The sequence below is a fragment of the Ursus arctos genome, unplaced genomic scaffold (assembly GCF_023065955.2).
Source record: "Ursus arctos isolate Adak ecotype North America unplaced genomic scaffold, UrsArc2.0 scaffold_10, whole genome shotgun sequence".
In the NCBI taxonomy this organism is placed as follows: domain Eukaryota; kingdom Metazoa; phylum Chordata; class Mammalia; order Carnivora; family Ursidae; genus Ursus; species Ursus arctos.
The window spans coordinates 68,076,299-68,090,895 of record NW_026622764.1 but is presented as its reverse complement, the minus strand read 5'-3'; the positions used below and the strand labels follow the sequence as shown (position 1 = coordinate 68,090,895).

The 14,597-nt window shown below is 39.4% G+C and overlaps 1 protein-coding gene across 11 annotated transcripts in view; it reads left to right on the top strand.

Annotated features, from left to right (window-relative positions):
* Positions 1-5,407, top strand: part of TEX26 (testis expressed 26) — a 35,649-nt gene extending 30,242 nt beyond the window's left edge. For all 11 annotated transcript variants that reach the window (XM_057309375.1, XM_057309367.1, XM_057309372.1 and 8 more), the window contains one exon: positions 4,784-5,407. In XM_057309375.1, coding sequence (XP_057165358.1) covers positions 4,784-4,875 — 92 coding nt within the window. In that variant the 3' untranslated portion in view covers positions 4,876-5,407. The remainder of the gene's footprint in view (positions 1-4,783) is intronic.
* Positions 5,408-14,597: the final 9,190 nt, after the last annotated feature.

The following is a 14,597-nucleotide window of genomic DNA, read 5'->3' as shown; positions in this document are numbered from 1 at the left end:
ACATGCCCAATGTAAACATTTATTTCTATAAAGCATGCTCATATACCATTAAACTAATTAATACTAAATGCTGAAGATAGAAATAAAAAGCGACGCAATATAATGTTATAGAACATAAATATGTAGAATATTAATATAGGTTCCAATATTTCTTCCTGCACACTATGGACCATTTCTACCTGCCACTTGGTGCTTGGGGCCATGTGGCGGTCACTGCCTCGTTTTTTGCCCTGTGGTCAGGCTTAACTTGGGACTTCCACCAGCTCCTCAGTAACCCTCCACCTCCTCCCTGCCTCCCACCTGCCTTGGGTCCCCAATCTCTGTCCTTTGCCTGTCCCCAGCTACAATCAGAAGAGCTTGGTCCTCTGTAATCCTCACTGAAACCCCCTCTTATGCTAGGGTCTTGTGCCCCACACAAAACCGAAACCCTACTGTAGGCAAGACTGGTGAGGGGTGTGCATGTGTGTGTATGTGTGTGTAAGGAGGGAAAGAGGATACTTTCCATGATTGCAGACTGAGGGTGGATGGCCCAAAGGCCCTTAAAAGAGCTTGAATGTTGGGTTTCAAGAAGTACCAGAAGCAGGTGTTTTGCCTCGCTCGAAGGCACAGGCAGAAGCCTGTGTTTGCCATTGGGAGCCTTGTTCCTCTCAACAGATGCTTCTGGGCCAGTCTGACACTTCAGAAGGAAACCAAGAGGCTCCTTGAGTTCGGCTGTTCAGATCTTCCAGGGCGGCAGTGCGGAAGCTACCCATCCAGCTCCAGCCTGCTTTCCAATCTTTTTCCCAGCTTTTGTTCATATATATAAAACCATAGTCTGCATTTTGTAATATGCTCTTTTCACCTTTGGAGCCACATCTGTTTGACCCTACAGAGTGAGCCCAAAGCAGATGCTCCCATCTGCCCGGGGATTTGAAATACAGGTGGAGTCGTCACTTCTCTGCCTGCATGGAAAAACCATGGCGCCTGCTGGTGCCTCTGTCCTTGGTTGTGTGTGTGTGTGTGTGTGTGTGTGTGTGTGTGTGTGTGTGTGATTTGTAACTGAGCCCTCGTGGCGCCCCCCGGGGTGAACTGAGGACTCTGCAGGTGCTTTGACAGCTTCCGTTCTACTCAGATCTACCTTCTCCAAGATTCCTAGCATAAGCTGATCCAGTTGGGTTTTCCAGTTGAGTCTTCTCCCCAAACAAGTGAGACATGATCTATTAACTAACAAGGTAGCTTTTGGGCCAATCTAGGCCTTGGTTGCTTTTCAGGTATCCTGCTTTCCTGGTGCCCTTAGGACAGCACTGGGGGCAGGTACCCAGATGATCAGGCTCCAGAGCCTTGCCATGTTGCACTGACTTGGGCGTTTGCAGATTCTGCTTGCTGTGGGTTTTAGTTTCTCTTTCCTAGTTTTGCTTTTGAATGACCTACTCATCAGCCAGCTATGCTAGAGGCTGACAAGCAAGTAGGAGGTTCCCTTTGAATTCTTATGCCCCAAAACTCTTGTCATTTTCTTGTCATTTAATTGTCATTAGTGTCTGGGATGACACTAATGCTTTTCAGATGGCAAGTGTCTCAGCAGAGCTCATGTGTGGTAGGGCTGAGCCAGTATGCAAGAGAATAAAAAACTTGGCGGATACACTAGGCTGAGTGAATTATTACCACCTCGCTTAAAGTACTTTACTAGATTACCCCGGTTAGGCAGTATCGGTATCCTGTTCTAGTACATTTTGAAAGAGAAAGGGAAGGGGGAACAGGTATATTTTGAAAGAGAGAGAGGAAGGGGAAGAATGAACATCATGGCCTAAATCAAGGGGCTAGGGAGATGGTGTGGTGAGGTGGGGTAGAGAAGATTCCAGGAAGACATGAAATTAAGCTAGGGAAATAAGAAAGGAGGAGCAACTTAAGGTGAACTTTTTGTTTCCGACAATTCTATCTATCGCTATTTGGTATTGAGTTCTCTATTATAACTTGAGAGATTTGAACTAAATGTTTTAGTGGCCATTCTGTTTTCAAAATTGTTTTGATCTCTGAGTGATTCAGACCACCCAACATCTTAATCTTTGGGCCTCTGTTATCTATTGGTAAAGACTGTCATTTCCGTACTTATCCCCCCGCCTCTCCCCACCTCCGCCTTAAAAGACAAAATTATCTGAAATCTGGTTTTCAGAATCTTTCAGCTATCACTCCCTCCCCATCTCTTCCAATCAAAACTCCCATGCATATAGCTATCCAAAGGGTATTTCTTCCTAGGCTGTGATTCAGTATTGTTAAAAATATATTCACAGGCTCAAGGAGCTTCATTGATTGAATACCTGTAATGCTGACTTGATACAAAAGTAAATAAAAAAGAACTTTTCCAAAGAACTCCTCATCAGGTGTGGGAGACAGACACATAAGTACAATGTGATAAGCTCTGTAATTGAAGTAGTCTTTGGGTATATTAGATGCCTACAAGGGATACTCCCAACTCTGTGGATTGAAAGGGCATTAGGGAAGGCTGCTCTGAGGCCTCTTTTAAGGGTCAAGGATGAATCAGCATGATGACGAGAAGCAGGGCCATTCAGAGGTAGCAGAGGGAATAGCATAAACAAAAACATGGGGACATGAATCTGCATCTATGCATAATAAATGCAGGTAGCATTGGAATTATAACTGGTAGCCTTTTTGAACAGTTGTTTAAGTTGATATTAAATTTGATACCATCTCTTCTTTTTTATTCCTTCATGCTGAACTTGATTCATCTTATATGTTTATCTTTGGCATAAGAAGGATTTTTTTATTCGCTTGCTTGCTTATTTAAAATTAACTCTTTGGTGCAGGATTTAAAATAGACACATTTTAGGCTTAAAATGACAAGAACTAAAACTAACAAATGTTGAGAATACAGAGCAATCCGTTGCTGGTAGGCCTATCAAATAGTAGCATCAGTGTAACATTCATAACAGATCTGGCAGTTTCCCATAAAGTTAAACCTATATCTACTCCATGACCCAGAAATTCTATTTCTGGGTATTTACCCAACAGAAAAGAAAACATGTGTCCTCTGAAGGACTTATACAAAAATGTCCACAGCCACTGTTTTCTTAATAGTCCCAAACTGGATACAATCCAAATTTCCACCAACAGTAGAATGTAAACAAACTGGTGTATTAATAAAATGAAATACTGCTACGTAATAAAAAAGAATAAGTTATCGTAGTAGTCAACAACATGAACTTCCAAAACACCGTGCTGAGTCAAAGAAGCCAGACACAAAATCTTACACGTCGTGTGATTGCGTATGTTCTAAGGGCTCCAACAGGCAACACTTCTCTGTGATGAAGGAAATCAGGACAGTGAGTGTCTTGGGGTAGGAGGGGTGTTGACTGGGAAGGAGCATGACAGGTCTTTCTGGAGTGGTGGCAGTGATCTTATTATATGGGTACAGGCTACATGCATGCAAGTATCAACCCATCTAACTGCTCATGAAAGACCGGTGTGTTTCACTTCAAGGAAAGTACACGTAGATTGAAAACGACGTTGAGGTCAAAAAAGATATGGAGTAGGGTGAAGATGTTAGGTCACAAAAGAACAAAGAACCATGAAGAATTGGAGAGTAGGACCACACACACACACACACACACACACACACACACACACACGCACTCCCAGTCTTTAGACCCCGGCTGACATTTGTAACACTGAGCATGGTAACAGGAACATTGAACATGGAAACATGGTACTACTTGCATTCTTCCTTTCTTTTTCTTTTCTTTTTTTTTTTTTTTTAAGATTTTATTTATTTATTTGACAGATAGACAGCCAGTGAGAGAGGGAACACAAGCAGGGGGAGTAGGAGAGGAAGAAGCAGGCTCCCAGCGGGGAAGCCTGATGTGGGGCTCGATCCCAGAATGCTGGGATCACGCCCTGAGCCGAAGGCAGACGCTTAACAACTGTGCCACCCAGGTGCCCCTGCGTTTTTCCTTTCTTTTGGTTTTTGCTACACAGATGACAATTGCTAGGAGTCAGAACAATTTTACAGCTCCACTCTGTAATATTATATATATATAATTATTATATATTTTATATATATATATATAAATTTTTTTTTTAAATAGAATTAGGGAACTATAGCTGTTCAGAACCAGACAAGATTCCTTTATTTTCCATCTGAGGAAGTGGAGACCAGGAAGTTGAAGGGCCCTCTCATGGTCAGTTGTCAGTCAAAGATTGCAAAGCACACCAACAGCTGGTGGCAGAAAAACAGCCCCAGCTTGCAGGAAACTCTGGGAGCTGTAGCCTGTATTGGTTTTTCTTTTCTTTTCTTTTCTTTTTTTTAATCGCTGTTTATTACTGTGTTCTCAGTATTAAAGGGTAAGGCTGTCCCATTTATTGTCTCTTATGGACCAGGCTTTGTCTAGGTGCTTCACACATAGTATCCCTAATCCAGTCCAACAACTGTGCAAGGTAAATCCTATTGTATATATTCAAAGATGAGGAAATGAAGGAATGAAAAGGTCACGTGACTTGCTAACGCTTGCCAGGGCGGAATGGAAACCTACCTCAGCTTCATTCAAAACGCCGTGCTCTTTCCAGGAAGCCTTGCTGATCCTTTGAATACTAAATTTACTCTTTTTAAATCAATAATTACACAATTGTGCCTTTATAGGTGTTAGACATATACCCTTTGATTATTTTGGTCTCATCAAATTTGTATATAGATTACTATTATCCGATACTTGCCTCCTTCCTAGAATTTGTCTATTTAGCACTTAAATAGTTAAATGGAAAATTTCATCCTATTTTTCTTTGTAATTTTCAGACAGACAAATTCTCGATCGCTTTATCCGCTCTCACTGTGACTTTGGCATGGGACAGAAAAATAAAGGAAACCGTTCAAATGAAAAAAGTTGAAAGTCAATAAAAGCACCGGATCATTTTCTCACTAAAGGAAAAAAAAAGATCCAAATTGTTCCAAATAATATATTCATGGCTTTGTGTAATCTTGTTTTGTTGTACTTTGTTTTTAAACAATAAAATCATATAAGGCCATAAATCCTCCCCCCACTGAAGTATCTAATAGATTTTGCTATAATGTTTTTTTTCCTATTCTCTTCTGGATACTGAATTTGTGGTTTCAATTTTGATTTCGTCTTTGACCCAGAAATTATGTGGAAGATGCTTAATTTTCCAATAATTAGAGGATTTTTAAAAAACTTTTTATTGTTGACTTTCTCCTAAAAATTAAAAAAAAATCTTTGTTTTGGGAAATTTAGCAAAGTTTTCTTTTATGCTAAGCATGTGATTTGTATATTACATGAATGTAAGAAGAGAAAAAAATGTATAGTTTAATGTATTTCTCAAATCCCATATATTTTTGCTTTAATTGTATACTTGAACTGTCGAATTCTGAAAGAATAATATTAAAAACATCCCACAGTAAAAATGTTTTCATCAGTTTTCTTGTATTTCTAGGGTTTCATATATATTTATATAATATATATTCTGTATACATTTATATATGTAAATATATAATATATATAGCTGCTATATTGTTTATCAATGTTTATGACTCACACAGAGCTTTTTCAGTGATTAATTTTTTTTACTCATTACATGCTATTCCTCTTTGACTTCATTAATAATCTTGGCCATGAATTACATTTTAACTGATATTAAGGTTGCCATTCATGCCGGGATTGTTTTTCTTTACCTTTTCTTGGAATATATTTGCCTTCCCTTAATTTCCAATCTTTCTTTGTAAATTTCTTCCAGTATGCTGCTAGAAATACCTTATGTATGGGTTTTATATTACAACTAATATAAGAATTTAGTCCGTAGTACACAATAATTATGATGCTTGACATACTTGGTTTTATGATTTCCATATTATTTTTTGTTATTCTTTGTTGTTTTTTTTAGTCTTACATTTCCTAATTTTCTTTATTTTTTTCTTACACTGTTAATTTTTTTTTTTTTTTTTTTTAGAGAGTGCATGAGAGCATGAATGGGGGAGGGACAGAGGGGCTTGTGCAGACCCCGACTTGGGGCTGGATCCCATGACCCTGAGATCATGACATGAGCCAAAATCAAGAGTTGAACACTTAACGGACTGAGCCACCTGGGTTCCCCTTACACCGTTAATTTTTAAATTATACTATTTTTCACTATACTAGCAATTTCTTAAAATAACACATGGCCATTGCTGAATTTGGATTTCTCTATTAATTTTTTTATTATGTTATGTTAGTCACCATACAGTACATCATTAGTTTTTGATGGTAGTATTCAATGACTCATTACTTGCGTAAAACACCCAGTGCTCATTAATATATAAAAATTGTACTTTCCTATGCTTCCAGTATCTTTCCTTCATAATTCCTCCCTTCTCCACTAACTGAGAGGAGATCTTCAATTTCCCATTCCATATCGTACTTCCTGCTCCATCCGTGCACGCACGTGGACACACACACTCACGTGCACGTCATTGCTCAGGCAGTTTGGAATTTTTGCTTCAAGCTTTACTTAGGGATTTCCTTACAATTTCCTGTCCTATTTAAAGAAGACTTAAGGCATATAAATTTTCAGTCACATCATCAGTATCATCCATTTGTGTTTAACTATCACTTGTACGTGCATTCTCTTGTTTTCCCAAATGATCAGATCCATGCTCTGACTTACTTTTATTTGGTTAGAATAGTTTCTATGTATTTCCTCACATGGGTTACAAGGGTGGTGACACGTCGAATCCTTACTTGTCCCAAAATGTCATTCTTCTGCATTAAATGATATCTTGCCTGGGTATAGAATTCTTGGAACTTTGATTTTCTCCATAGTCTGCAGCCATTCCATTGTCTTTTGGTTGAGAGTATGATTTGTAAGTCAGATACTGGTCTGGTTCAATTACTGCCGTAAGTGATCTGGGGTTTTTGGTTTTGTTTTTCTGGAAGTTTATAAGATTGTCTCTTTACCTTTTGGAGTATTTCAGTAACTTTTCAAGGCTATGTTCATTTCATTTGGAATTTTTCTTTGACTTCAGGTAATTTCTTTCATATTTTTTTATTATGGCCTTTCTTCTCTATGTTACTCTCGATGATCCTTTTTCTTCTTCTGAATATAATATTTGCAACAGAGGCCTCCTGGATCTGTCCTTTGAGTTTTTTGACTTTTTGTTTATAGTTTTCATTTTGGGGTGGGTTTGTTTTGGTTATTTGTTTGTTTATTTATGTATTTATTATTATGTTCAGCCAGCCAGCGTATAGTACATCATAAGTTTTTGTTGTAGCGTTCAATGACTCATTAGTTGCATATAACACCCAGTGCTCATCCCATAGTTTCCATTTTGAATAATGTTTTTGACTTCTGTTGACAATTTCTTCCTTTTACCCACTCAGAACATCAGTCTGGCTCTTAGCAATGAATGTTCTGTTTATCCTATTTTAAAATCCAGGCATGAAATTTTATTTTACCATTAATTTTAGAAAGTCTTTTAATCCCCCTCTATGATTGAATCTCCTTGAGAGTTTACTTCTGTTTTGTTAAACATATCCTTACCTTCTCCATGGACTCTACCTTCAGCGGAAACACCTTTTCTATTTATTGGGTCTGGTCTTCTCCTTCAGCATATGGGGTGCTCGAAGAGAATATCATGGGTTGTCTGTGCCCTCAGGTAAGGTCAGTCCTTTGGGGCCTCTGAGCCAAGAAAAATGAGCCGTAGGGGAAGGCTGGTCAGTGTTTTATTTACTGGATGAGCGGTGAAGGGGCTGGGCTAACACAGAAGGGGTTCACTTGCTGCAGACGTGCACACAAGAATCCCATGCTCCCTCTGGGCTCCTCCAGGAAGGGGATGGACAACTCTTTCTCAACTGCACAGACTGGGAAAAGTTTATCCCACTATTGCAAACCCCTCCAGGTTTTATATGGTTATCAGGCTTGAGCAGCTTGTCTAAGAACCACAAGCAACGAGGGGACAGGTATGGCCATTCTGGAAGGTGTATTCCCACATCTGCCCATCAGGCACCTATCAGAGAAACTTGAAGTCTGAGATCCTTGCCATGGGTTCCAGCAGAGTACCTTCTCCCATGGCTCTGTGCCTACTGCTCTATCATGGCACAGGGTTCAGGGAAAACAAAGATTTGTACCTACTCCAAATCTCTGAAGAATTCGTGGCTTCACACACAGCCCAGGCCCCACTCAAAAGTGTGCAGTTCTGTTGTTGTAAGGCATTGGAGTGTGTCTGAAGCTCTTTAGAGATTTGGAGTAGGTTCAAGTCTTCTCTGTCTCACTCCCTTCTCTGCTTCCCTGAAAGTCCTATGGGGCATCTCTCCTCTGCTCTCTACCTTGAATGACAACTGCCAGCAAAATATGCATGGGGGGGGGGCAGCTTGACCACTAAGGTTTTTATGGATCTCTTATTTGGACCTGTTCCACTTTCCACTTTCATTTTGTATCAAAGCAGTAATATCTCAGTGCTGTGCCTTTCTTTCGGATGGGTGATTTTCTGCCTATGAGCTGGTGTTTGCCCCACCTTAGCAGTTGTGGGCCAGCACCTCAACATCGAGCTGCTATTGATGTCTTTCTTGGAGTACTAGGGATTTAGCTGTGGCCAGCCAGTAATTTCACATGGATTCTTTCTTAGCATAGTGTGCGCGGTGTGGGACTTCCTGACTATTCTCATGACACTCACGCCAAGGTATGGTCTACACTCCATTGGGATCTTGAGCCAAATATTAAACAAACAGTAGCCACTTCAGTCAATATTTATTGAACATCTATTATATGCCAAGCAGTGTTTTAGATAATAGGAATGCATTAGTAGTGAAAAGAAAAATATGGAAAATACATTATAGAGGGAGGGACAGATCATAAACAAGTAAAAGTGAACATTATAATTAGAATGTAAGTGCTACACAAAATATGAATAGTGCTGTGATAGAGAATAGTAAGAGGCTCCTACAGGGAAGGATCATTTCAGCTGAGATTTTAAGAGGAGGAAGAGCGGGGCACCTGGGTGCCTCAGTCAAGTGTCCGACTCTTGATTTCTGCTCAGGTCATGATCTCAGGGTTGTGAGATCGAGCCCCATGTCAGGCTCCATGCTCAGTGGGGAGTCTGCTTGAGATTCTCTCTTCCTCTCCTTCTGCCTCCTCCCCCTGATCTCTCTCTCTCTTTCTAAAATAATAAATCTTAAAAAAAAAAAAAAGAGGGGAAAGAGCAAACCAGGTGAAGAGATGAGGCAATAGCTTTCCAGGCTTGGGAAACAGTAAGGCAAGGGCATTCGTAAAGCTTTGTCTAGGACTGGATTTCTTAGCCACTGCACACCATCTAAAACATCTAAAGCTTTCCACCTATCTCCAAAAGGAGAAGGCTCCACACCCTGGGAGTCCCAAATGGGATCTCTGACCTCCCTCTTAAATGATTTTTTTTAATGTTTACAAAGTTTACTCTTCGTTCTGTGAAGTTCTATGGATTTTGACAAAAGCATAGAGTCATTACAGTATTGTACAGAATAGTTTCACCACCCTAAAATACCACCTGGGCTTCACCTATTCAACCCTCCCTTTGCTCTTCCCAAACTTCTCATTACTTCTTTTGGAAATGGTTTTGGTATTCTAAGGGCAGGAGGGCCAAGAAAAGCCAACACCAAATCTATTGCCTCGTGGGAGACAGCCTACAGATGAGTATTACCATCCACCTGGCTGGATACAGAAAGGCATGCTATGTACAGAATTGTAGAACAGGGAAGTGGCTGCCACTCTAGAGCCAGAAATTCTGCTTGTAAATATAGTATTGAGATGTGCTATTTAACTGACTTATTCTTGAGGCATTGTGGTAACTGTGGTTTTGATTGTCTCCAATTCTTCATCTCTTTCTGTATGTATCCACACCCTTACTTACACAACTTTGTAGTCTCTCCCACCAAGGATGGAATGTATTTCTCAGCTTTTGATGGGGAGTTTGGCCATGTGACTTGCTTCAGCCAGTGGGATAGTAGCAGACATGAGCCTGGACTGCCCACTGGTCCCAGGAGGAGGATGAGAGACATGGGGAGATCTCCTGCTATGGTCTGTCCCAGATTCATATGTTGAGATCCTAATCCTTGAAGTGATTTTTAGCAGGTGGGGCCTTTGGAAGGCAAAGACCTCATGATTAGGATTAGTGTTCTTATTAAACAGGACCCACAGAGCCCCCAGCCCCTTCTGCCTTTGAGGACCCAAAGACAGCCATCTGAACCAGGAAGCTGTCACCAGACACCTAATTTGCTGGCACCATGATGGAATTCTAGCCTCCAGAGCGGTTAGAAGTGAATGATTCTTGTTTATGCACTACCTAGTTTACGGTATTTTGTTACAGCAGGCCAAATGGACTGATACAGCTACCCCAGCTCACCTACTCTAGTGACCCACAAACTGTTAGTGAGAAATAAATGGTTTTTGTTGCATACCACCAAGATTAACGTAGCATAGCTAAGTGATCCAGGCACAACATTTATTTAGATGAGACACCTCAGGAAACCTCAAAATGAAATGAAAGGCTTGGTAGAATCAGTTCACCCTCCTAAAAATATTAAGTCTGATCACCGCTAAAAATGGGTAGTGTTTAAAAAGTGGGTGTCTTTCAACATAGGAGAGTGTGGCTGTGGTTCCTTTGTATTTTAAAGCCTGCCAAATGGTGAAAGGCATTTTAAACACTGAAAACTTCAAAGGTTCTCATGAGGCCAGTAGCCACTGCTTATTTTAATGTGCCAAAGGATGTGAATGATTACTTTAATATGGTTCCTTCTCAGAGCGGATTGTCGAGACCAGATCAGTCTGACATGAGTTAATTATGTAGTACTAGTACCTCTATTATTATAGTTCAAAGAGAGTAGTGTTTCAACACAGATAATGATTCTGAAATTGTTTCTCTTGTGGAATCCCCTGATGGCTTTTTTGATTCCCTTTCTACTCTCTTGCAAAACTCACCCCCGCACACACACCCAATCAAAAAAATACATATAACAGATTTCTATGCTCTCCAGAAACATCTGTTCTTTGTTGTTAACCTCCTGAGGAAACTGTGATATAAATATGTTTAAATTTGTTCTATTTTGTTTAAAAAGTGCTTTCACAAATGGAAGAGTAGAAAAATAATATCACTTGAAATTAAAGACTGCAATCATTTATTAAAAAATGAAAGAAAAAGAAAAAGAGAAAAATCACAACAGGGCATTTGAAGTCGAATTTTCATTCTGTGCTAAAAATCTCTCTGTATGGAAGTGTAGGGGCCAGAGCAATGTTTCTCAACCTTGCCTGCACAACAGAATGGCTAGGAGAGACTTTTAAAATCCGGATGCCCTGGCCACTCCCTGGACCTGTTACATCAGAAATTCTAGGGGTGGAACTCAGCAACGCTCGGTTCTAAATTTTCCCAGGTGATTCTAATGTTCAGCAAAGATGAAGAGCCGCTGACCTAAAGAAGTGACCTAGCTGGCAAGTTGCACTTGCTAGTTCAGTCAAGGTCTGGGCAGGAGAGAGAACCCACCCCATTTGTTTCGTGTGATAAAGCTTAAATGGTGTACTACTTAAAAGGACTAGCAATGGAAGGAAATGTTACCATCTCTAGGCCTGATGGACAATGTGACCAGAGCCCAGTGAGACCCAGAAGCTCCTGTCCCATGGGAATTGTAGTCAGGGAGGGATAGAACCACTGCCAGAGACATGCCAACAGGGAGAGATGGGGGAAGAAATACTCTGCTCTCGTTTTCTCCTGCCCTTTAAAAGAATCTAACACCTGTCAATGGCTCTCATTGACCAAGCCCAATGGACTCCCACCAGAAACGTATTGAGGGAGATACAGTCCAAAGGGTCAGCTTCCAGTGGCCCAGAGTGGGTTAGAGAAGAACATTAAAGGGACTTTGGGGGCCAAACCAAATATAACCAACACAACCAGCTAGGCTTTCTGAACCAAAACCAAAAGCAGAGTGTGCAGCCAAGTGCTGAGTATGATTTCTAAATGTAATTTTGTAAAATGCTTTACAAAACAAAGTGATATTATTTGTTTAAAGAATCATCTTAAAAAATAATCACATTTCGTGAAGTTGGGATTTTTCCAGAAAAGCTAAGGTATATGATTATGACAGTTTAAACTTTATCATTCATTCAACATTTATTTCAGAATATTCTTTAAGAGTCTTTTGTGCCTGACACAGTGCCACGCTAGATACAGAAATCAAAGACATTGGAAACCATACTTCTGGGTATTCTCTAAACGTCAGCTGTGTCGTTTGCGTAGTTCAGATCTTCTGCGTCTTTACTGATTTTCTATTTGAGAGAGGAGTGTTCAAGTCTCCGACTATAATTGTCGATTTATCTATGTATCATTTCAGTTTCCATCAGTCTGTCCATTCTCCTTCTGTATTTTAAAGCAGCATTGTTAGGTGGAAACATAGTGCTATGTCTTTCTGAAGAAGTAACCCCTTTTTTCATTATATATTGGCTCTCTTTAACCCTGATAATATTCCATATTCTGAAGTCTACTTTGTCTCATATTAATGTAGCTATTTCAGATTTCTTTCAGTTAGTTTCTGTGTGGTATGTGTTTTTCCATCCTTTTGCTTTTTGTCTTTTCATTTAAAGTGAGTTACTTTGTGTGTGTACATAACCATATCCTCTTCATCCATTCATCAGTCGGGCATTTGGGCTGTTTCCATAATTTGGCTATTGTAGATAATGCTGCTATCAACATCAGGGTGCATGTATCCTTTTGAATTAGTATTTTGTGGGTGAGGGGATGGGGGAAATAGGTGATGGAGATTAAGGAGGGCAATTATGTTAAGCACCGGGTGTTGTATGAAGTGTTGAATCCCTGTATTGTACACTGTATGTTACCTGATTGAAATTTAAATTAAAACCTAAAAAAAATTTAAAAACGAAAGTGGGTTTTTTGTAGATAGCAAATAGTTGGACTTGCTTTTTAATCCAATCTGATAATCTCTCTCTTTCAATTGATGTGTTTCTGCCATTCACATTTAATGTGATTATCGATATGAACAGATTAAGACTTATCATTTTGATATCTGCTTTCCATTTTATTTCATATGTTCTTTTTCCCCTCTTTTTCTGTCTTCTCTTGGATTAATTCACGTATTTTTATTACTTCATCTTTGTCTCCACTATTATTATTTATGCTGCTTTTCCAAATGTTCTTAGTGCTTGCCTTGGTTTCTCTAATATACATCTTTAATTAATATACATCCATCATCAAATATTTTCCTACTTCCTATATAGTTTAAAGACCTTGTAATTGTATATGCCGAACTCTCCCCTTCTTTCTTTTTTGCTGTTGTTATCTTACATTTTATTTTTACCTATGCTGTAAGCATATAATACATTGCTATTATTTTTCAGGCAGCTTTCTTTTAGAAAAATTAAATTTATACTATCTTTATTTATTGTATTTCCGGCACTCTTCATTTCTTTGTGCAGGTCTTCTGAGTTTCTCTCTGATGCTATATTCCTTTAACATTTCCAAAGCTTTTCCTTCTGGTAGACTTTAGTGTGAGGGTTAATGTTAATCTTGCCAGGAGCTGGGCTGGCTTTGAGGTTTGTTGTTGGTAGGGTTATTCTCGGTAGGACAAAACCTCCGAATGCTTCTCAGTTTTTGTTTGAGAATGTCTATTTCTCTTTCATTTATTGAAGCTACTTTTGCTAGGCACAGAATTTTTGTTTGACAGATACTTTTTGCTTTCAACATTTAAAGGTGTTACTCCATTGCCTTATTGCTTGCATCATTTCTAACAAGGAGTGCTGTAATTCTTATTCCTCAGCAGTATGTGGTTTTTTTCTGTGGCTGTCTTCAAAATTTTCTCCTTTTTTTGTCCAGGAGTTTGAGTATAACACTGAGGTTTTTGTTTGTTCTTTTGTTTGTTTTTGGTATTTATCCTGCTCAATGTTCTCTGATCTTCTTAAATCTATGGTTTGTGTCTGTCATCAACTTTTGGAAATTCTTAGCCATTATTTCTTCCATATTTTTTCAGCCCTGTTCTCTCCTCCTCTGCTTCTGTGATTCCAAGTACATATTTCTTATTGGACGTTGTCGGACAGCTCTTGAGTATTCTGTATTGTTCATTTTTTCCTCTATTTTCTCTTTGTGTTTCGGTTTGGCTAATTTCTTTCTTTCTTTTTTTTTTTAAAGATTTTATTTATTTATTTGACAGAGAGAGACAGCCAGAGAGAGGGAACACAAGCAGAGGGAGTGGGAGAGGAAGAAGCAGGCTAGGAGCCTGATGTGGGGCTCGATCCCAAAACGCTGGAATCACACCCTGAGCTGAAGGCAGACGCTTAACGACTGAGCCACCCAGGCGCCCCAGGTTTGGCTAATTTCTATTTGCCTGTCATCAAGTTCACTGGTTCTCTTCTTGATTGTGTGAAGCCTACACATGAGTCCATCAAAGGGGGTTCTTCATCTCCATTTCTACATTTTTCATTTCTAGCATTTCCATTTGATTCTTTCTTGTGGTTTCCCTCTTTGTGCTGACATTACCTATGTGATATTGTATACTGTCTGCATTTCCATTAGACTTTAATATATTCATCATAGTTGTTTAAAATTTCCCATTATATAGTTTCAACATCTGCACCATATCGGAGTCTGTTTC